Source organism: Saccostrea cucullata, unplaced genomic scaffold (assembly GCF_032062105.1).
Source record: "Saccostrea cucullata isolate Sc308-1 unplaced genomic scaffold, CSIRO_AGI_Scuc_v1 ctg15193, whole genome shotgun sequence".
NCBI lineage: Eukaryota > Metazoa > Mollusca > Bivalvia > Ostreida > Ostreidae > Saccostrea > Saccostrea cuccullata.
The window spans coordinates 3,800-21,502 of record NW_026931695.1 but is presented as its reverse complement, the minus strand read 5'-3'; the positions used below and the strand labels follow the sequence as shown (position 1 = coordinate 21,502).

The 17,703-nt window shown below is 33.9% G+C and overlaps 1 protein-coding gene across 1 annotated transcript; it reads right to left on the bottom strand.

Annotated features, from left to right (window-relative positions):
* Positions 1 to 275: 275 nt before the first annotated feature.
* Positions 276 to 17,343, bottom strand: LOC134233308 (large ribosomal subunit protein uL4-like). The gene is made up of 6 exons (XM_062715276.1): positions 17,149 to 17,343; positions 13,004 to 13,133; positions 12,642 to 12,801; positions 12,093 to 12,176; positions 11,823 to 11,985; positions 276 to 443 (listed from the first exon to the last, which is right to left on the bottom strand). The coding sequence occupies exons 1-6, from the start codon at positions 17,341 to 17,343 to the stop codon at positions 381 to 383; spliced, it is 795 nt and encodes a 264-aa protein (XP_062571260.1). The 3' UTR covers positions 276 to 380.
* Positions 17,344 to 17,703: the final 360 nt, after the last annotated feature.

Genomic DNA, 17,703 nt, shown 5'->3' with positions numbered 1-17,703 from the left:
CTATCATGGCCCCACCTTTTCACCAGCCACCAAGAACTGAACAATTCAGGATTTACAGTACCCTGGGAAATTCCACATTGTTTTTTTTATGTTTCCATAAACTCATCCTATTTTTACCTAATTATTATCTCCCCTTGGAGAGGGGCTTGCACTTGGGATCACCCGGGGAGGCTTTGTACCAGCTTTGAGGATTTTGGCTTTTTTGTTTTGAACAGTGCTTCTTTTAAAAGATTCCTTGTAAACATACCTTTTCCAAAATAGACACATCAACACACTTATCAACCAGAAGATACTTTATTTGGACAACAATAAATTAAATCCTGACACTATTTAGTAATGTTCAGTCATACAGATTAGAGTTGCCATTTACTATCCTCTGTTTACTTCTTTGCTGGCTTGGTCTTTGCTGTTTTCTTGGCAGCTGGCTTGGCTTCAGTTTTAATCTACAGGATAAAAGAAAGCTCAAATATTGAAATTAAGTGTACCATCAGCTAGTAAGACTAAAACTACAAATACACATTGTGCATGTTTATGACACATTTATCTATACTGAAAGGAAATAGAAATGCAGGGTAACATAAAAAGCAAAATTTTTTGATCACATGACCGAAAATAATGAATACTAAGTCAGATGAGAATCTTGGTTTCAGTGTTCACATTTACTCAACCTTGAAACGTATGACATCACGTAGGTACGGTGCTAAAAAGCCAAAAATATGTGCAACTTGATGACAACTTAGTGAGCCATCTTCTTGTACCATTTAAGATATACATTGTTTTTCAATATTTACAGACAATATGGATTTCTTGCTTGTAAATTCCCCCAATAGAATGTCTAAAGTTAACCATCATCAGAGAGAACATGAATAGTTCAACCAAGCGTGACGATAAAGTTGATGCATAACAGAGAATGTCAAGACGGGGTTATTCATGCTGTCAGCTGTTTAATTCCACCTTATTATCACAAAAACTACTTGGATTTTTGAGCTGGTCAACTTTACGTTCAGTTTTCCCTTCTCACTGGGGCATGTGCGCTCCAGCCCAATGTAGCCTGGCTTTGTTAAGACTTTTTTGCAATCACATCTACCCACTAGACTGTTCTCCGTAAAGTCCATATTTTTCTCATTGAACATCTGTGGGACTGAGTGGAAGATAAGGTTCAAAATGCCCAAGCTAGTCTCTTTGGACTTACAGGCTGCCTTAATGAAAGGGTTGAATAATATCTTTATTTCAAGGATTCATAGCTGCAGGACTGTAGCTCTCTGCTTGAGAAAGTTCGGACAGATAAAGCAGATCGAGCTACAGATCCATGCATTATGGACATGAAATACTGGTTCCTAAGACAGATAATCTTTCTAAAAATAGCTTCTTTTGTCTAAGTGTCAAACAATGATTATTTTTTACAAGTTCGATTAGATTTATCCCACTTTAACCAAAATTACACTGCAATTCTTTCTACATGGATTCACCCAATGAATGTTAAATTAGTAGTACAATAACTAACAAAATGTATAAGGGAAAAAATTATGTACACTAGAGTTGGGTATTGCCAGTCAAAACCATATTGCGATATATTGCAATATTTTACTTTGAATATTGCAATATATTGCAATATATTGTAGATTTTAATTATCATTAATAAATTCGAGCAGAATGTTTGAAATGCTGTCAAGTTCAAAGACTATTCAAATTTATCTTTGTTTTAAAGGGGGAGGAGGGATAATACATTAATTACACACATAATTATAACACTTTACTTTTAATCAAATACCAGGTAAAATAATAATTTTAAAATAATAGATTCTCATCCTAATTTGCTAAAAAATGGGGGTGGGTGGGCGGATTTTATTTTTTATTTTTTATAATTGTTAAATTATACGTATCAGCAAAACATGGAGCCTCATACAAATTTTTTCATTATGTTATTGCAAATATGAATAGATTTAATTCTTTTCATATTCTTTTAAATATTTAAAGAAAATATGAAATATTTATCGTTAAGTAACAAATTATCAAGTACACATTATACGGCACACCCTGAACAAATGAGGTGGGGATACCAATAAATTGTGTATGCGTGACTTCTTATTTTGCAAAATATGTTGAAGAAATTATCTTACTGCAAATATCATCATTGGTTCTTGAATTCTCTCAGCAAGTTGTCTGACCCACATTTTTAAAAGCAAAATCACACACAGTGGCATGTTATACATTTTGTATTTAACTATTGGGTGTCATCCTTATACTTTTTACAGCTGCAATCTCTCTAAAAAAAATTACATACCAATACTTCAACTTTCATTCATTTCTAGAAAATATGTACATTGAATCATAATTGATACTGATGGACTCAAATTTTGAAACATTGTATAAAAAAAACCTCCCATATTTATATCTGGGTTTCTTATTTTTTCATTGAAAATGAGTTCAAAATATGTTTAACTACATGCACTAAAACACCTTATTTGACCAATCTATAATTATAAAGCAATATCAAAGGATTTTTTCCTCAGAATTGAGAAACCTTTAAAGGCTCTTTTTTTATTATAATAAATCTTGATCTTATGCCAGTGATGGTGCAACTGTGTTTATGCTATTTTTTCATGTTGTAGCAATTCTCTATACTGAAAATGTATCTTTTTACTTACTATATTTAAATTGTTATTAAGTTGATCTGTTTTGTTATTTTTTGAGCAGAGACTGCATATCTCCTTTATAAGCCTAAACAACTTACCTTTCTGATTTCTTCAAGCTCTTGTTCGTACTGCAAATAAATTGTCTTGTACTTGTCTTGTATGTTCAAATGTGGAATATGCAGCTTTTCAAATCTACAAAAATACCGGTACATAAAAAGAAAATTAAGGAATGAGGCAACATAATGGGAGCATCAGTCATCCATTACTGTTCCTGTTACAAGATGCACTAGTTTCTTTATTGTAGTTAATCTTATTACATCATGTATTTGGAATCTTTAGATGATAAAAAGAATGAATCACACTTGCTCAATAGCAATTTACAGTTTTTATTGTTTATAATATTACCTTTGTCTTTTTCCTTTATATAATACTTCTGAAAGGAATGCATATCTATATTGTATAAATACTTTTGAAGGGGTCATACACTTTAAACAATTTCATTTGAATCAAATTTTAATTATAATTTTTTTTTATCCTTTTCTATATGCAATCTACCACTAAAATATAATACAACTTACCTTTTTAATAGATTCAATGCTTGAAGAGTTGAAGGAGTTTTCTGGAAACATGTATCCATAAAATTCACAAATGTAAATATAAGTAAAAATAATGCTTTATACATCTAGGGATATGAGTGTAAGCTGGATATAAGTGAGGGAGTAGTCAATACCAACCATCAGAATATATGTACATGTTGTGATCAAGTATGAGCTTGTTATGTTCTTCATTACAGGATATGGTCAGATTCTTTAATTGACCTCAAACTTGATCAAATGATCTATGTCAAGATCACAGTAGATCTTCACCTTGACCTTTTGACATAATAATCTATAAGGGTCTTGATAGAATCAATGGGGTCTTCTTCAGGACAAAAATTATAGCAAAAGGAGGGGCTAATACTATGCTGTGCATTTACATTTACCTGACGTAATGTGTAAATAAGCTACTACCAAAAAAATTAGTTTTATTCAGAATTATAATCTGAAAACAGAAAACCAAAATGACGGATAGTCCATATTTAAATTAATACCCATAGTTTTAAGCAAAACTTTTTGAGATATACCTAAACAAATGTGTTGATAATAGATGGACATACTGATGAACTACTGTAGACATACTTTTTTCCATGGGGTCATAATTCCACGGAATCTCTTTTTCTGTGCAAGCCGCTGGTAGAAAATTACCCGGATATCTTAAGACTCATTATATGCCTTATATATGTATTAAATTCGATGTGACAAATTTTCGCGGGAAAAATACCGCATACATAGCATAAATTAATACCATGCGGAAAAAAAGTATTTCTACAGTATAAGAGCTCCTGCAATTTATGTGGGGTGCAGGCAAATTTACAGACTAATCAGAAATATTATGGCCTATAAATGGAAGAAAAAAGATAAACCTCTAGATCCCTAAGCTGTCTCTGAAAATCATCAAAATCACTGTCAAAATCAGTTTTTCTCTGATCCAATACATCATAGGGTTTCTTCTTGATGCTCCCATATATCTGTCCAAATCTTGAAGCAAATGCCTCAATGCCTTCAATTTTGGAATCCGACAGAGTAGAAAATGACTCTATATAGTTCAGCAAGGTGATGATCTGTAAATATATAGTATAATTTAAGACAGGAATAAAAATAAACTTTAATCAGAATTCTTTTATCTGCAAAACCTTCTGTAAAAGTAAATAAATTTAATTTTGTTATTTGGTAGTTTACTTATAATTTGGCTATTTATATATAGGGTAGGGTAGTGTAATTTCAACCGATTATTTTTTTGTACTTTTAAAAGATTTGTTAAAGTATGTCACTGTAATGTCAGTGTTATGCTGCAACTTTTACTGGATCCTTTCTCCTTCGAAATACCTTTTATCTTTCAGATTACATTGATTTTGTATATATTTTTGGTCATAATAAGAAATAAATGTGTTCGATTTACAAGATATGTGTGTTGGGTAATTTCGACAGCACACGGGTATTTTTGACCGATGGCCCATACAAAGAAAATAATTGGCGTCAGCTCTAATATAGTTAAAAAATATATGAATTTAAATATTTTTGCTGTACAGCATAAAAGATCAAGTAAAAATAATGACAAAAAAATGACAATTTTCAAAATGTACCTAATTCAAAGACATTGAGTGCACCAGATGTCTATGACACTGATTTGCTAATTTGTTAAGGCATGCTACAAATGTACATGTACAGGCTTCTATATAGTCATTAATTAAAAGGAATTACATATAAGTACGTTTACCTAGCCAGGACATGAAAACTATACTGCAACCTTTCCTCTGGAGACAACCAATACAAATTCCGGAGGAGAGCTGCATAATGTACTGGTAAGCTGCTGGTAATTGATGACTGTCCATTAGCCATTTCCCATTTCAACACTGAGTGCCACTGCATCCAGAGCACCTGAAGGACATAAGAACATGTCCATGATGAAAATGCAGATTTATTTGGAAAAACTAAATACAATAAATTAAAAGCGTATAAATTTCATTTTCAAAATAATATTTGATAAATGTCACGACATGGATATCCATTGGTTGTCTTTCCATACAAGGTTTTTCTGAGGTGATAATTTGCCGTAATGGCAAAAAATATACTCGTCTGTAATTTTACAAGTAATAAAGCCTTTTCTTTGATGTAATTTTCCAATAAGAATCTTAAGAACGCTCATGGAAATAAAATTATTTTGGACACAATATATTAACAAGAGGCCCAGGGGCCACATCGCTCACCTGAGCAATTGGCTAGGAAAAAGCAAAATTGAATCTAACTGGCTAAGTTTACTGAGTTTGAACTTTCATTGTGGCCCCACCCTACCCCGGTAGGGGGTCATGAATTGAATCTACAATATCTGAGAATTATTAATGCTTCCATAAAAATATTATCTACCATGGCTTGGCTGTTCTTGAGAAGAAGATTTTTGAGGATTTTCCCTTAATACATGTACATGTATATATGCTCTCCTATGTAAACTTTGATCATCTATTGTGACGGCATCCTATCCCCAGGGGTCATGATTTGAACAATTTGAATCTACACCACCTGAGAATGCTTCCATATAAAAATGACCAATCATAGCTTTACTGTTCTTGAGAAGAAGATTTTCCCTGTATTTTTCTATTAAAAATTAGATCCCTCTTTGTGGTCCCACTCTAACCCTGGGGTAATAATTTGCAGAAACCTAAATCTACACCACCTGAGAATGCTTCCATACAGTATAGATATGACTAATCATGGCTTTTCTGTTCTTGAGATTTTTGAAGATTTTTCCTATGTAATCCTACGTAAAACTTAGATCACCCACTGTGATCCCTCACTACCCCTGAGGGTCATGATTTGCACAAACCTGAATCTACACTACCTTAACTTGCTTCCAGTGGCATAAGTTTCATATTTTCTTGCTGCAGAGTGTTTCTTCAGAGATTGATTTTTTAAAGGATGCCAAAATTTTTTCCACAAATCCACAGTTATGTCCCTATGGAAAAAATGGCCCTTCATTTGAACAAACTTGAATCCCCTTCACCTAAGGATACTCTGACACTGGCAAGTTTGGTTGAAATATTGGCCCAGTTGTTCTTGAGAAGACGATGAAAATGTAAAGTTTAATATGACGACAACAACAACAACAACAGTGACGACAGATAACTGATCAGAAAAGCTTACTTGAACCTTCGATTCAGGTGAGCTAAAAATTAAAGCAAGCTTCATATTTTAGCAGCTGATCCATTGTCAGCTGCTACCAGGGACAGGGCAGGGAGTCCTGTCATCTTCATTCCTCTCCTGAAGTCGACTGAAGAGCAATGGGTAGAAATCTTAAGTGCATGTGCCTAGTGTCTTTAAGAATTTAACAAGATAGGACAACTGACTAACAAGAGGTCCAGGGGCCACAGTGCTCACCTGAGAACATTGGCAAGGAAAAAGCACATATCAGATCAGAACTAAAAGTTTACTAAGGTGGGGGGGGGCTTGAATTTTAACCCCCACATGGGGGTAATTCATGATTTGAACAAACTAGAATCTACACATAAATATCACTAATCATGGCTTTGAAGTACATGTACTTGAAAAGAAGATTTTAAAAGGTTTCCCTATATATTCCTATATAAAACTTTTAACGGCCAGAAGAAGATTTTTAAAGATTTTTTTAAATATATTCCTATGTAAAACTTTGATCGGCCATTTTGGCTCCACCCGACCCCCGGGGGTCATGAATTGAACAAATTTGAATCTACACTACCTGAGGATAATTCCAGATGAGTTTCATCTTTCCTGGCCCAGTGGTTCTTGAGAAGAAGATATTTAATGATTTTCCTATATACTCCTACGTAAAACATTGATTGGCCATTTTGGCCCCACCCATCCCCTGAGGGTCATGATTTGAACAAACTTGAATCTATACTACCTGAGGATGATTCCACATGAGTTTCATCTTTCCTGGCCCAGTGGTTCTTGAGAAGAAGATTTTTCAAGATTTTCCCTATATATTCCTGTGTAAAATTTTGATCAGCCAATTTGGCCCCACCCTACTCCCAGGGGTCATGATTTGAGCAAACTTGAAACAACACTTCCTGAGGATGATTCCACATGAGTTTCATCTTTCCTGGCCCAGTGGTTCTTGAGAAGAAGATTTTTTTAAAAATGGCAATAATATTTCATTAATTCATAATTATTTCTCCTTGAAAGAGGGCTTGGTCCTTCATTTGAACAAACTTGAATTCCCTTCACCCAAGGATACTTTGTGGCAAGTTTGGTTGAAATTGGCCCATTGCTTCTTAAGAAAAAGATGAAAATGTGAAAAGCTTACGATGACGACAACGGCAACAGCGACAACGACAGACAACGGACAAATTTTGATCAGAAAAGCTCACTTGAGCCTTCGGCTGAGGTGAGCTAAAAGTCGTAATTTGGCGGACCTGTGGTGCAAACAGCATGTAGTGTCCTACATTTTGACAAATTGAAAGCATGAAAATGTGAAAACATGGGACATTGATATAAAAAATAGTAAGTTCTTGTTGCTTATTCGTTAAAACACAGAGTAATAGGCAATTAAGTTGGAATAAATGCAAAATACGTTTCGTTTGATTAAATGAGAGAAAATTCTCCTTTGTTCTTCTGTTTTTTTCCCAATTGAAACTTTCCCAATGAGTGGAAAAAAATCGCCAAATTTGAACTGTAATTTTAACATAGTTGAAGTTGTCTAGAACCCTGGAGTAGAAAACAAGAGGCCCATGGGCCACATCGCTCACTTGAGTAGCTTTGACCATGCTATTCTTTACCAGATTTCCCACTAGTAATTAAGGCTGGGTATTGGCCCGAGATTTCGTATTGCCATATTTTTAACTGTATTGCGATATGTATTGCAATATTTTAAATGTAATTAAAATGGCATTTTCCTACTATATTTACTTTAATACTTTAATTTACGTGCAGAATGTAAATACATGTAACTATGATAAGTAACCAACACAGAAAAAAAATCTTGTTGATTTCATTTCAGTTATGCTCTGAAATACTCCCACAAAACAGCTTCTGTCTTACTGTTTGGCTTAATAACAAACCTTTCATAAGTCAATTTTTATATTTAATGATAAAATTCCTTAATCTGGGCATATTGCCAATATATCGATAATACAAAATCGTATTGCAATACGCTATTTTTAGTCGCTGTATTGCAATATATTGAAATATCGATATTTTTGCCCAGCCCTACTAGTAAGGCCAAAAGAAAAAATACTCTTGTTTCCTGTCCCCTGACCAAAAAAATTAGGGTAGGTAGGTAGGGAAAAAAATTTATTTTGAGAAAAAATTTTATTTCCAAAACTCAATGAATGCAAAACATATAGCATGTAATAACAAGAAACCAATATGTTAACAGTTTACAGAGCAAGTTTCTTTATAAAGTAAAGGTATCCTGTACACTTGTGATGTATTAGTTCTTTGAATATTGTTGGTCGACTTTAGTATTTCAGGAAAATAGTCACCCAAAAAATAAAAATGTGATAAAAACTTTTAGGGTCGGAGGGTAAAATGTAGGGTAGGTCGGGTGACAGGAAACAAGAGTATTTTTTATTTTGGCCCAATACATATTGTGACCCCACCCTACCCCCCAGGTCATAATTTGGACAATTTAAAATCTACACTACCCCAGCATGTTTCCACATAAGTTTCAGCTTTTCTGGTCCAGTGGTTCTTGAGAAGAAGATTTTTTCCTAAATAATTCTATGTAAAACTTGGATTCCCTACTGTGGCTCCTCCCTACCCAAAGGGGTCATGATTTTTTATAATCTAGAATCTACACTATCCAAGAATGCTTCCATATAAGTTTCAGCTGTTCTGGTCCAGTGGTTCTTGAGAAGAAGACTTTTAAAGATTATTTCTATGTAAAACTTTGATTCTCTATTGTGGCCCCGCCCTACACTCAGGGGTCATGATTTGACCAATTTAGAATCTACACTACCCCGGGATGCTTCCACATAAGTTTCAGCTTTTCTGGTTCAGTGGTTCTTCAGAAAATGATTTTTAAAGATTTTTCCTATATATTTCTATGTAAAACTTTTGATTCCCCATTGTGGCCCTGCCCTACCCCCGGGGGTCATGATATTTATAATTTAGAATCTACACCACCCCAGGATTCTTCCACATAAGTTTCAGCTTTCCTGGCCCAGTGGTTCTTGAGAAGATTTTTTTTATGACCCCACCCTATTTTTGGCTTTCTTGATTATCTACCCATGTGAAAGGACATGGTCCTTTATTTTAACAATTTAAACTCCCTTTCACCCAAGGATGCTTTGTACCAAGTTTGGTTAAAATTGGCCCAGTGGTTCTTGAGAAGAAGTCAATAAAGTGCCGCGCCACAGCATGATACGCCCGTCAAAAAAAATACAATTTTCTTGAACATTTTAGTGTGCAAGAAAATCACGTCATCCTTGATTCCAAGATTTCCATGATTTTTCCATTCCTTCAAATATTTATCCATTTCCTGTTATCTAGGCATTAATTATAATAAATATTACATCATTAATAGATTTCTATGCTGGTTGTGTTAGACCTAATGTCAAATGCCCATCATATTAAACAATATCAAATTAGTCGTAACATCTTCATCTATACCAAATTAATTTTGAAAGAAAAGGCCTGGCCATCAAATGACATATGCTATAAACTGACCTGCACTTCTTTTGTCTAATCCCCAAAGGATACAGATAAGCCGCTTGATCAGCTAGCCTTCCTACATTAAACTCATTAATTAATCTTTAACTGGATACTTGTCTACTCATTACTACCAAGAGATGAATGGGCCTGCACTATCTACCATAAATTTTTTTCTAAACATATAAAATATTCAACGATTTTTTTGGTTGAGATTTAATGTCCGACAGGTTTTAATATGTAATTCATATGGAAATGCTGATTCCACCCCACCCCTTAAAATTAGAATTTAAATTAATAATATTATATAATATCAGATTAGTCTATTATGCAATATCAAATTAGTTTTAATTACTTTTCATCAAATTCATTTTAAAACTTAGGCTAGCCAACAAGAGCTACTTTTAATCCAACAGGCTTACCCATCTGCCCAATACCCAAGGGATGTAGATAACACTGATGTTCTATCAGTTAGATCCTCACACTCAAAACTCATTAATTTCTCTCTAATTTGACATGCAATTTTCTGTTATCAAAATTCTTCTTGACCAGTGCTTGATAATTACACTCAAGGGAGAGGTAGGATTTCTCTAACATACATTATATTTGTTATAGATTGCTGTCAAGTATATGCTTAAAAAAATAAGTATTTTCTTGATTTAACACTTTTTTAATAAGAAGAGAGCAATACTCTTACATTATTTGGGATGCTTAAATGAATGGTAAAAAGACACTTTTTTTTTTTAATTTCACTTAAATTAAAGGTCACAGTGACCTTGAAATAGGTCGCGACACACCTTCTACCTAAGATGCATAAACTGGCCAAGTTTGATGATTGTTAGTCTTATAGTTTTCTAGTTATGGGCCGGAAAGGATTTTTCCATATTTGGCTATAACTTCTTAAAGGTCACACACCTTCTACCCAAGAAGCATCAGATGACAAAGTTTGATAATCCTTGAAATTATGAGCCGGAAAGAAAAAGCTAACGACAGACGGATGGACACACCATAATATGTTCTACCTAAGATGCATAAACTGGCCAAGTTTGATGATTGTTAGTCTTATAGTTTTCTAGTTATGGGCCGGAAAGGATTTTTCCATATTTGGCTATAACTTCTTAATGAAAGGTCAGAGCGACCTACTTTTTGTGCGCGACACACCTTCTACCCAAGAAGCATCAGATGACAAAGTTTGATAATCCAAGGCCTAATAGTATTAAAGTTATGAGCCGGAAACGAAAAAGCTAACAGACAGACGGATGGACACGAAGCCTATAACATAATATGTCCCGTCTTAAGATGGGCATATAAAAAGGTGAAAAGTTTAAAGACGGACGGACGACAGACAAAATGTGATCAGAAAAGCTCACTTGGGCCTTTGGCTCAGGTGAGCTAAAAACATGGAAGAGCTTTCCTTGTTTGCTACACAATGAAAGAGTAAAATAATATTTGTGGTTAAAAGGTTTTATAACCCTACTATGTGATATTCATGTATTGTTTAGCATAATTTTCTCATCCTTTCAACAGATAGGGTTTGATGGTCCTTGGCCAGTCACAGTTTGATACAAAGCAGCTGGACATGAAAATCCTAACAGATGGAAAAGCAAAGACAGCTGTGTAAACACTTGATATATGATTTCTGTATTTTGACAGCTTTCAATATCTGTTTATTGTATGTTGTTTGGAGCTGTCAATTTTCATCACCTTTTATTTTTTATACTCCACTCATTTTCTCTCATACATTACTTGAATTCATTTCAACAAAATCTACTCTACTTTTGATAAAAATTAACTTTTGAGTTTTGAAATTCACCAATAAAACAAATCAGAAAACCATTGCCTCAGTCTGACGTGCTTTTTCCTCATAAAAATAGGAAAGCTTTTTCTTCCTCATCAGCAATACAATAGGGATTTCCCTGAACTGATCATAACCTATAAAACTGTCCTCATCTTTATGTCTTACCCCGCGCTTAGCATCCAGCTTAGCCTGACGGGCAGCCTTGCGAGTGGCTTCCACATTCTGAGCAGCTTTCCTCATCACTTTACTGTATGGATTCAGATGGTTCATCACGCGAGGATTCTTCAAAGGATTCTTCTTAAGAACTCTCCTTCTGTTATTGTCTCTTCTGTTGAAAGAAATTTTTCATCAACTCTGAAATGCTTTCTAATCTTTACAGCATACAATTCCACTGTTCAAAGTCATATATAAAATATATCTTTTAATAAATCTTACTTGGGTAACCGTAAAGCAGACTGAATTTCATCACTCTTTAATAATCTTGTTAAATCTGAATTGGTCATCTTGGGTTTAGGTAAGCTGAAATAAAAAAATGGAACAATCACTTTCTATTTCAAAACAACTAAAATCAGTTTTTTTAAACAAACTATTTTAGGACGCAATGTCCTTGTGACTGGGACAAATTACAAGTTGAAAATTGGCTAAGTCTTTTTTTTTTATGAAGTTGGAAGTTTCATTATTAATTCATATCATTTCACTGTGACTTCACAATGAGGTACTTTCCAGAGGGTTTGGGTCTTCATTTGAATGGACTTGAATTCTATTCACCCAGAGATGCTTTGTGGCAAGTTTTGTAAAAGCAAGAACCTTGTGGTTTTGCAGGAGGAGATAAAATAGGGAAAACAGAGAACATATTTGATCAGAAAACCTTTAGGCCTCTGACTCAGGTACAAGTGACCTAAAATACCCAAAATACTGAACAAATTTCCATTTTTGAACAAAATCAAAATAAAATTGCAAAAGGAATGCTCTTAACAGACTGGCTTACTTGTAATCTTTTTCTCTGCAGCCAGTTTCTTCCATGTACCATACAATTTATCCAATTTACTGAAAGCTGACTCAGTCCAGATACAGAATCTTCCTACATGACCACCAGGAGCAATCTTTAGTAGGTTTAGGCGAGATACATTTATGAGGGTTATGCCTGAAAAATACGTTCTTTATGAAAACAAAATTATGAATTTAGAAGTAACTGCCTATGTATAAAAGCTGGCAAGTTCAGAATACAGATGCCTATGTTGTGATCACAGTTTTTCAGAAACACAGACCAAAGGCAATTCATCATTAGCAGCTGTGCTCTCTACTTCAAATAAACTTCCTTTAAAGGATTTTAAAGGAAATCTTACCAGGGATATTTCTGAATGCCCTACAGATTCCATTATCAGAGTTGTATATAACAAGGGGGCCTCTCTTCTGAATTCTTCGTCTGTTCCTCATTTTACCTTTGCCAGCTCTAAATCGTTTGGATTTGTACACCTAAAAGAAACAATGTACATTTTAAATGTCTTCAATGAAAGCATTTTCACTCGCCAAGGGATTCTGATCCACTGCTCTTCATATTCCTTTTATACAGCAGGGGTTCAAATTTTTTTTTGTCATGGTCAAGTCCAGGACTTAAAGAGTAAATTTTAGGCAAGTCCGAGGAAGAAATTTCAGAGTCCATATTTACATGTACCTATACATCATTAAATTTATGTTACTTATAATTTATTTTCATTTATTGCATTGAATGAGACTACATGCATTAATATATGTTTTATTTTTCCTCCATAAACTGTCATATAGTCATACATGAATATTTTAACACTGATAGATTATTGGTACATTACAATAACTTTTACAAATACTCACAACTGAATAAACCATCTGTTACAATAAATAGAAATTAGAATGTGCTGTAAGTCACAGCTATGATTCATTGACTGTCGTTCCTTTTTTAGCATTACTGCTGGTAAAACCGAAATTTAACAAACTCATTGCCGTTTGTATGTAGGAGGAAACATGAGGAATTGCGTAAAAGAAAGAGTCTAACCGCAACGGAAAATAAAAAGACGGATTGTATTTTCGAAACGTTCGTAATGTTTTATGGGTATTTTAACGCCCACAAACCCACATTTTTACTTAATACAGTTGAGAATTTGCTTTATTTTTAGCTTTACGATCATTTTTTTTAACTTAAAAAAAAAAGATAAACAAGAAACATAGCCAAGTCCCAGGACTTTCGCGAATTCTAAATGCCGAGTCCGGATCCGGAATTTGTTAGTCCGGGACGTCGGGCTTGAGGAATTTTGAACCCCTGATACAGTATAGGTGACATCAAAAGTTGGGTCTCTTATTTCCAAGAGTTTTGACTGGATTGATATCATTCAACTAATTAGCAGGTGCTTTTGTCAAGGATGATATTTTCATTGAATTAACATACAGTGTATATCTTAACTCTAGAATCTCGGAAATGAAAAACATGAGTAAACAATGATCTATAAGACATGCTATTCTATAAAAAGCAATTGCTTTATTGTAGAAATTAGAATGTAACATGACTTTTGACAAGCTAGTTTAAATGCATCAATTTTTTTTTTTTTTTTTTTACATGAAAGTAACAACGAATTATCCAATAAAAATATCTGCCAAGTTCAGACTAATAATGCCTTAGTTGTGATCACAGGTAGTCAGAAACACGGACCAAAGGCAAATCATCATTAGCAGCTACATGAACCTACTATTTATTAGGAACTGCTAGTGTTGAAGATCATAATCAACTGACAGCATTAAGTCAACTCTTATTGACAAATTATTGGCCAAAAATTAAATTAGTATAAAACTGTGCATTCATGCATATGCAAGTAGGATTTATAGCCATTTGAAACTGGACCTGCTTTCAAGACTTATCATTTTAGTCAGCCATAAAATATAGATTAGATGCAGCATCCTAAGGCCAAAGTTTTTATTTTTTTTGGTTTACGATTTTTTGACACAAAAATATGCGTTGGGCGGTCGAAAAATAAAAATAAAAATAATTTGGAACCTTGACATATTTTTTTCTCCAGTAGCATTGAAATGTATGCAGATGCCTTGTTACTGTTCATGGTTTTCATTCTTCTGACTTTCAAGTCCATGTTTCCATAATAGACACATTGCAAGGGTAAAATTAAGTGAATCTGCTATTCTCTTTTGGTCAACCTTTCCACATATGAAAAAGGTTTTGGAAACTCTGAAAGTCATGGACTGCTTTCACAACAAACTTTTACCTTAAGATATGTGTGTCCAGGGACCAATAATTTATTAACCAAGACCCAAAATTTAAGGAGACATATATCTCCATCAAAGAAATTTAGGGAGAAGTTTTGAAATTTAGGGAGATTTCTTGGAGCGTATGTGGCACACATTAATCGTTATAAAACTATTTCATTGTTTATGAATTACAAACATTTCAATAATTTTTCTGTATAAACATTGTATGTAAAATGATTTAATAAGAGAAAAAGAATCTTAAAAGAAATTTCCCCCAATTACAAGGTATATAAATATCTAGAAAAAATTAATAAAACAACATTGACATTAAATAAAATTTACTACTATGTGTACTACAAGTATTATTTAGAGACCAACAGGTTCTGTATCGTAGATAGAAATTGGGGGCAGACGAGTGTCAAGTACGAGTCTCCGCCCCCAAATTTGTATCTACGATAGATAACTGTTCAGTTGAACCAATTTGTGACACGATCAATCAAAAATAGCTCCGCCCACTTTATAACTTTGCAGCGTCCAAACTTCCGCCAGAGTTCTGTAGATGAGGCCCCGACGGGGAGTACGAATCCGCAGTATATATATTTCCACGGAAAACGTAAAATTCGGTCAGATATGTTTTGACAATTTAAGGGGGTAGACGTAATCGAGTGATAGTCTAGTCTTAATGGAAATTGGAGGATTTAACCGTAATTGTTGGGATCTATTGTTATAATTGTAGATGGAGATTTATCATAATTTATTTCAGGGATCCTAAAATCCCGGTTTAACTAGATTTACAAAAACAGGATTTACAGAAAATTCTTCGATGGACTTTGATGTCACGGATTTTTATTTTCAAATTGAATTGCGACATTAAAATGAAGTGAAAGAGACGTGTGGCTGTCGTCAGCGAGAAGGATTTTTTCCGTGATAGCGAATTTTCCGTTTCGTGTGGATTGTTGAAAATTAGGTACAGAGGATGTTTTCCGTTATTGCGATTTTTCTTTTTACTTTCGATCGAAATTACGTGTAGATTCTGTGTGGAATAAGTTTTAAAAAGTGATTTAGAAATTTTAACATCTACATTCTCAGGAAAATACCGGGTATTTGTTAAAAAATTAATAATAGGAAAACATCAGTATTTGTGTACGTGCTAGCTTTGCTAAATTGAATCAGATTTATTTTTAGACCGTGCTGTATTTTAGATACAGAATAGTTGGCAAATGCAATGCTGTAAACAAGGCTAATGCAGAACGGAAAGTAGCTCCGCCCACCACAGTCCCGTTCTGTATTGCTAATACAGAACAATAAACTTCAAAGAAAAACACCGCTATCGTGTCACAATTAAAATGTAAAAGTTTCTTTATCAGATAAATTGTTTATCAAACATTTCATTTCTTACATAGTAGCACAACCTTAAACTTCTAAAATTTCTCTTCTCATTAGATTTCCAGACTTCTCATTAGATTTCCAGACTTATGGCATAGTCATAATTTTGTTAATTTCTCTTCAAACTTTGTTTTAAATATAGAATTCATTTTCTAATAAAAGTTTTGACGCACTCTACCATACCGATTGAACTACACTTATGTTTCTGGATCCGATGTGTGACTTCTTAAGAAATTAATAACTTCACAATTTAACAGTAAAAATATGTCTGTATTCACAGCATGAATTAATCATGTGACAATCAAAAAAGATATAAAATCTTCTCCAACATCTTTGGCATGACATCGATAGCTGTCCAGCTGTTTTGCGTCTTGTGTATAACTTGTAACGATGGACTTTTTCATCCCGGAGGTGTAGAAATCTGAGAGGTTGCGACGGAGTATTCGATGCATTGGTCATTAATAGTACAGAAACAGTACTGTTAAGCGGCTCGCCCCTAGGTTGGTCCTTGTGCTGTCCCGCCATGTGGTTTGACAATCTGTGTTGTAAATTATAAAAAAGCTGTCATTTGCATTTAAAATTTCATTAAGAGTCCAGTTTCTAGAGTCAGACACATTATTTTTATTTTTGTAAATAGGGAAAAATAGGTCAGCGAGATCGTAAACCAAGAAAAGAAAAAAAAAGCTTAAGCATGTTATTTAGTACAGCGCATAGATAGATGCAGCATCTATGTAACTCTGGTCCAGATTAAGTCGTAATTTTTGGGGAATGGAACTGCTCTTGAAATTTTGACCTGGGACACCTTAATCTTATGTAAAAGTGAACTAGAATATAATGTGTGTAGGGGATTTCATTCAATGTTTATTTATTTTACCTTCTGAATATCACTCCATGCTTTCAATCTTTTTAGGAGAGCGACAGCTTCCTTTGTCTTTTTGAACTCCTCTACTTTATCACTCACCACCAAGGGGACCTCTGGGATCTCCTCAATTCTGTGACCTACAAAAATACAGTGCTCAACAATGAATTTTTCTTCAAGTATTAGTAATAAGGCTACTTTTAATAACATTTTTATACTTGACCTGTCTTATATCTAGTAGCCTTGACCAGATTAGCTTTAAAACCACATTAGATTGTATTATAAAACAAATTTTTTCCCATCTTTTTACTCGCTACAAAAGGTAGTTTTTTTTTTACTCATTAGGAAGATTTACAATGACACTAGTGTGCACTTTTAGAAAGATAAATATTGTGAAGTCTTCTTGTGAACCAAGTCTTGCTGAAAAGGACCAGAACTGTCAGAAGAGCAGTGTTTTGAAATGGTTTCAAAGAAATTCCTTTTTTAGCAACCATGGGAATATCATGTAAAAATCAGAAACTGATACATATTTAAGTAAAGTCTATTTGTGTGTTAAGACTTATTAAAATT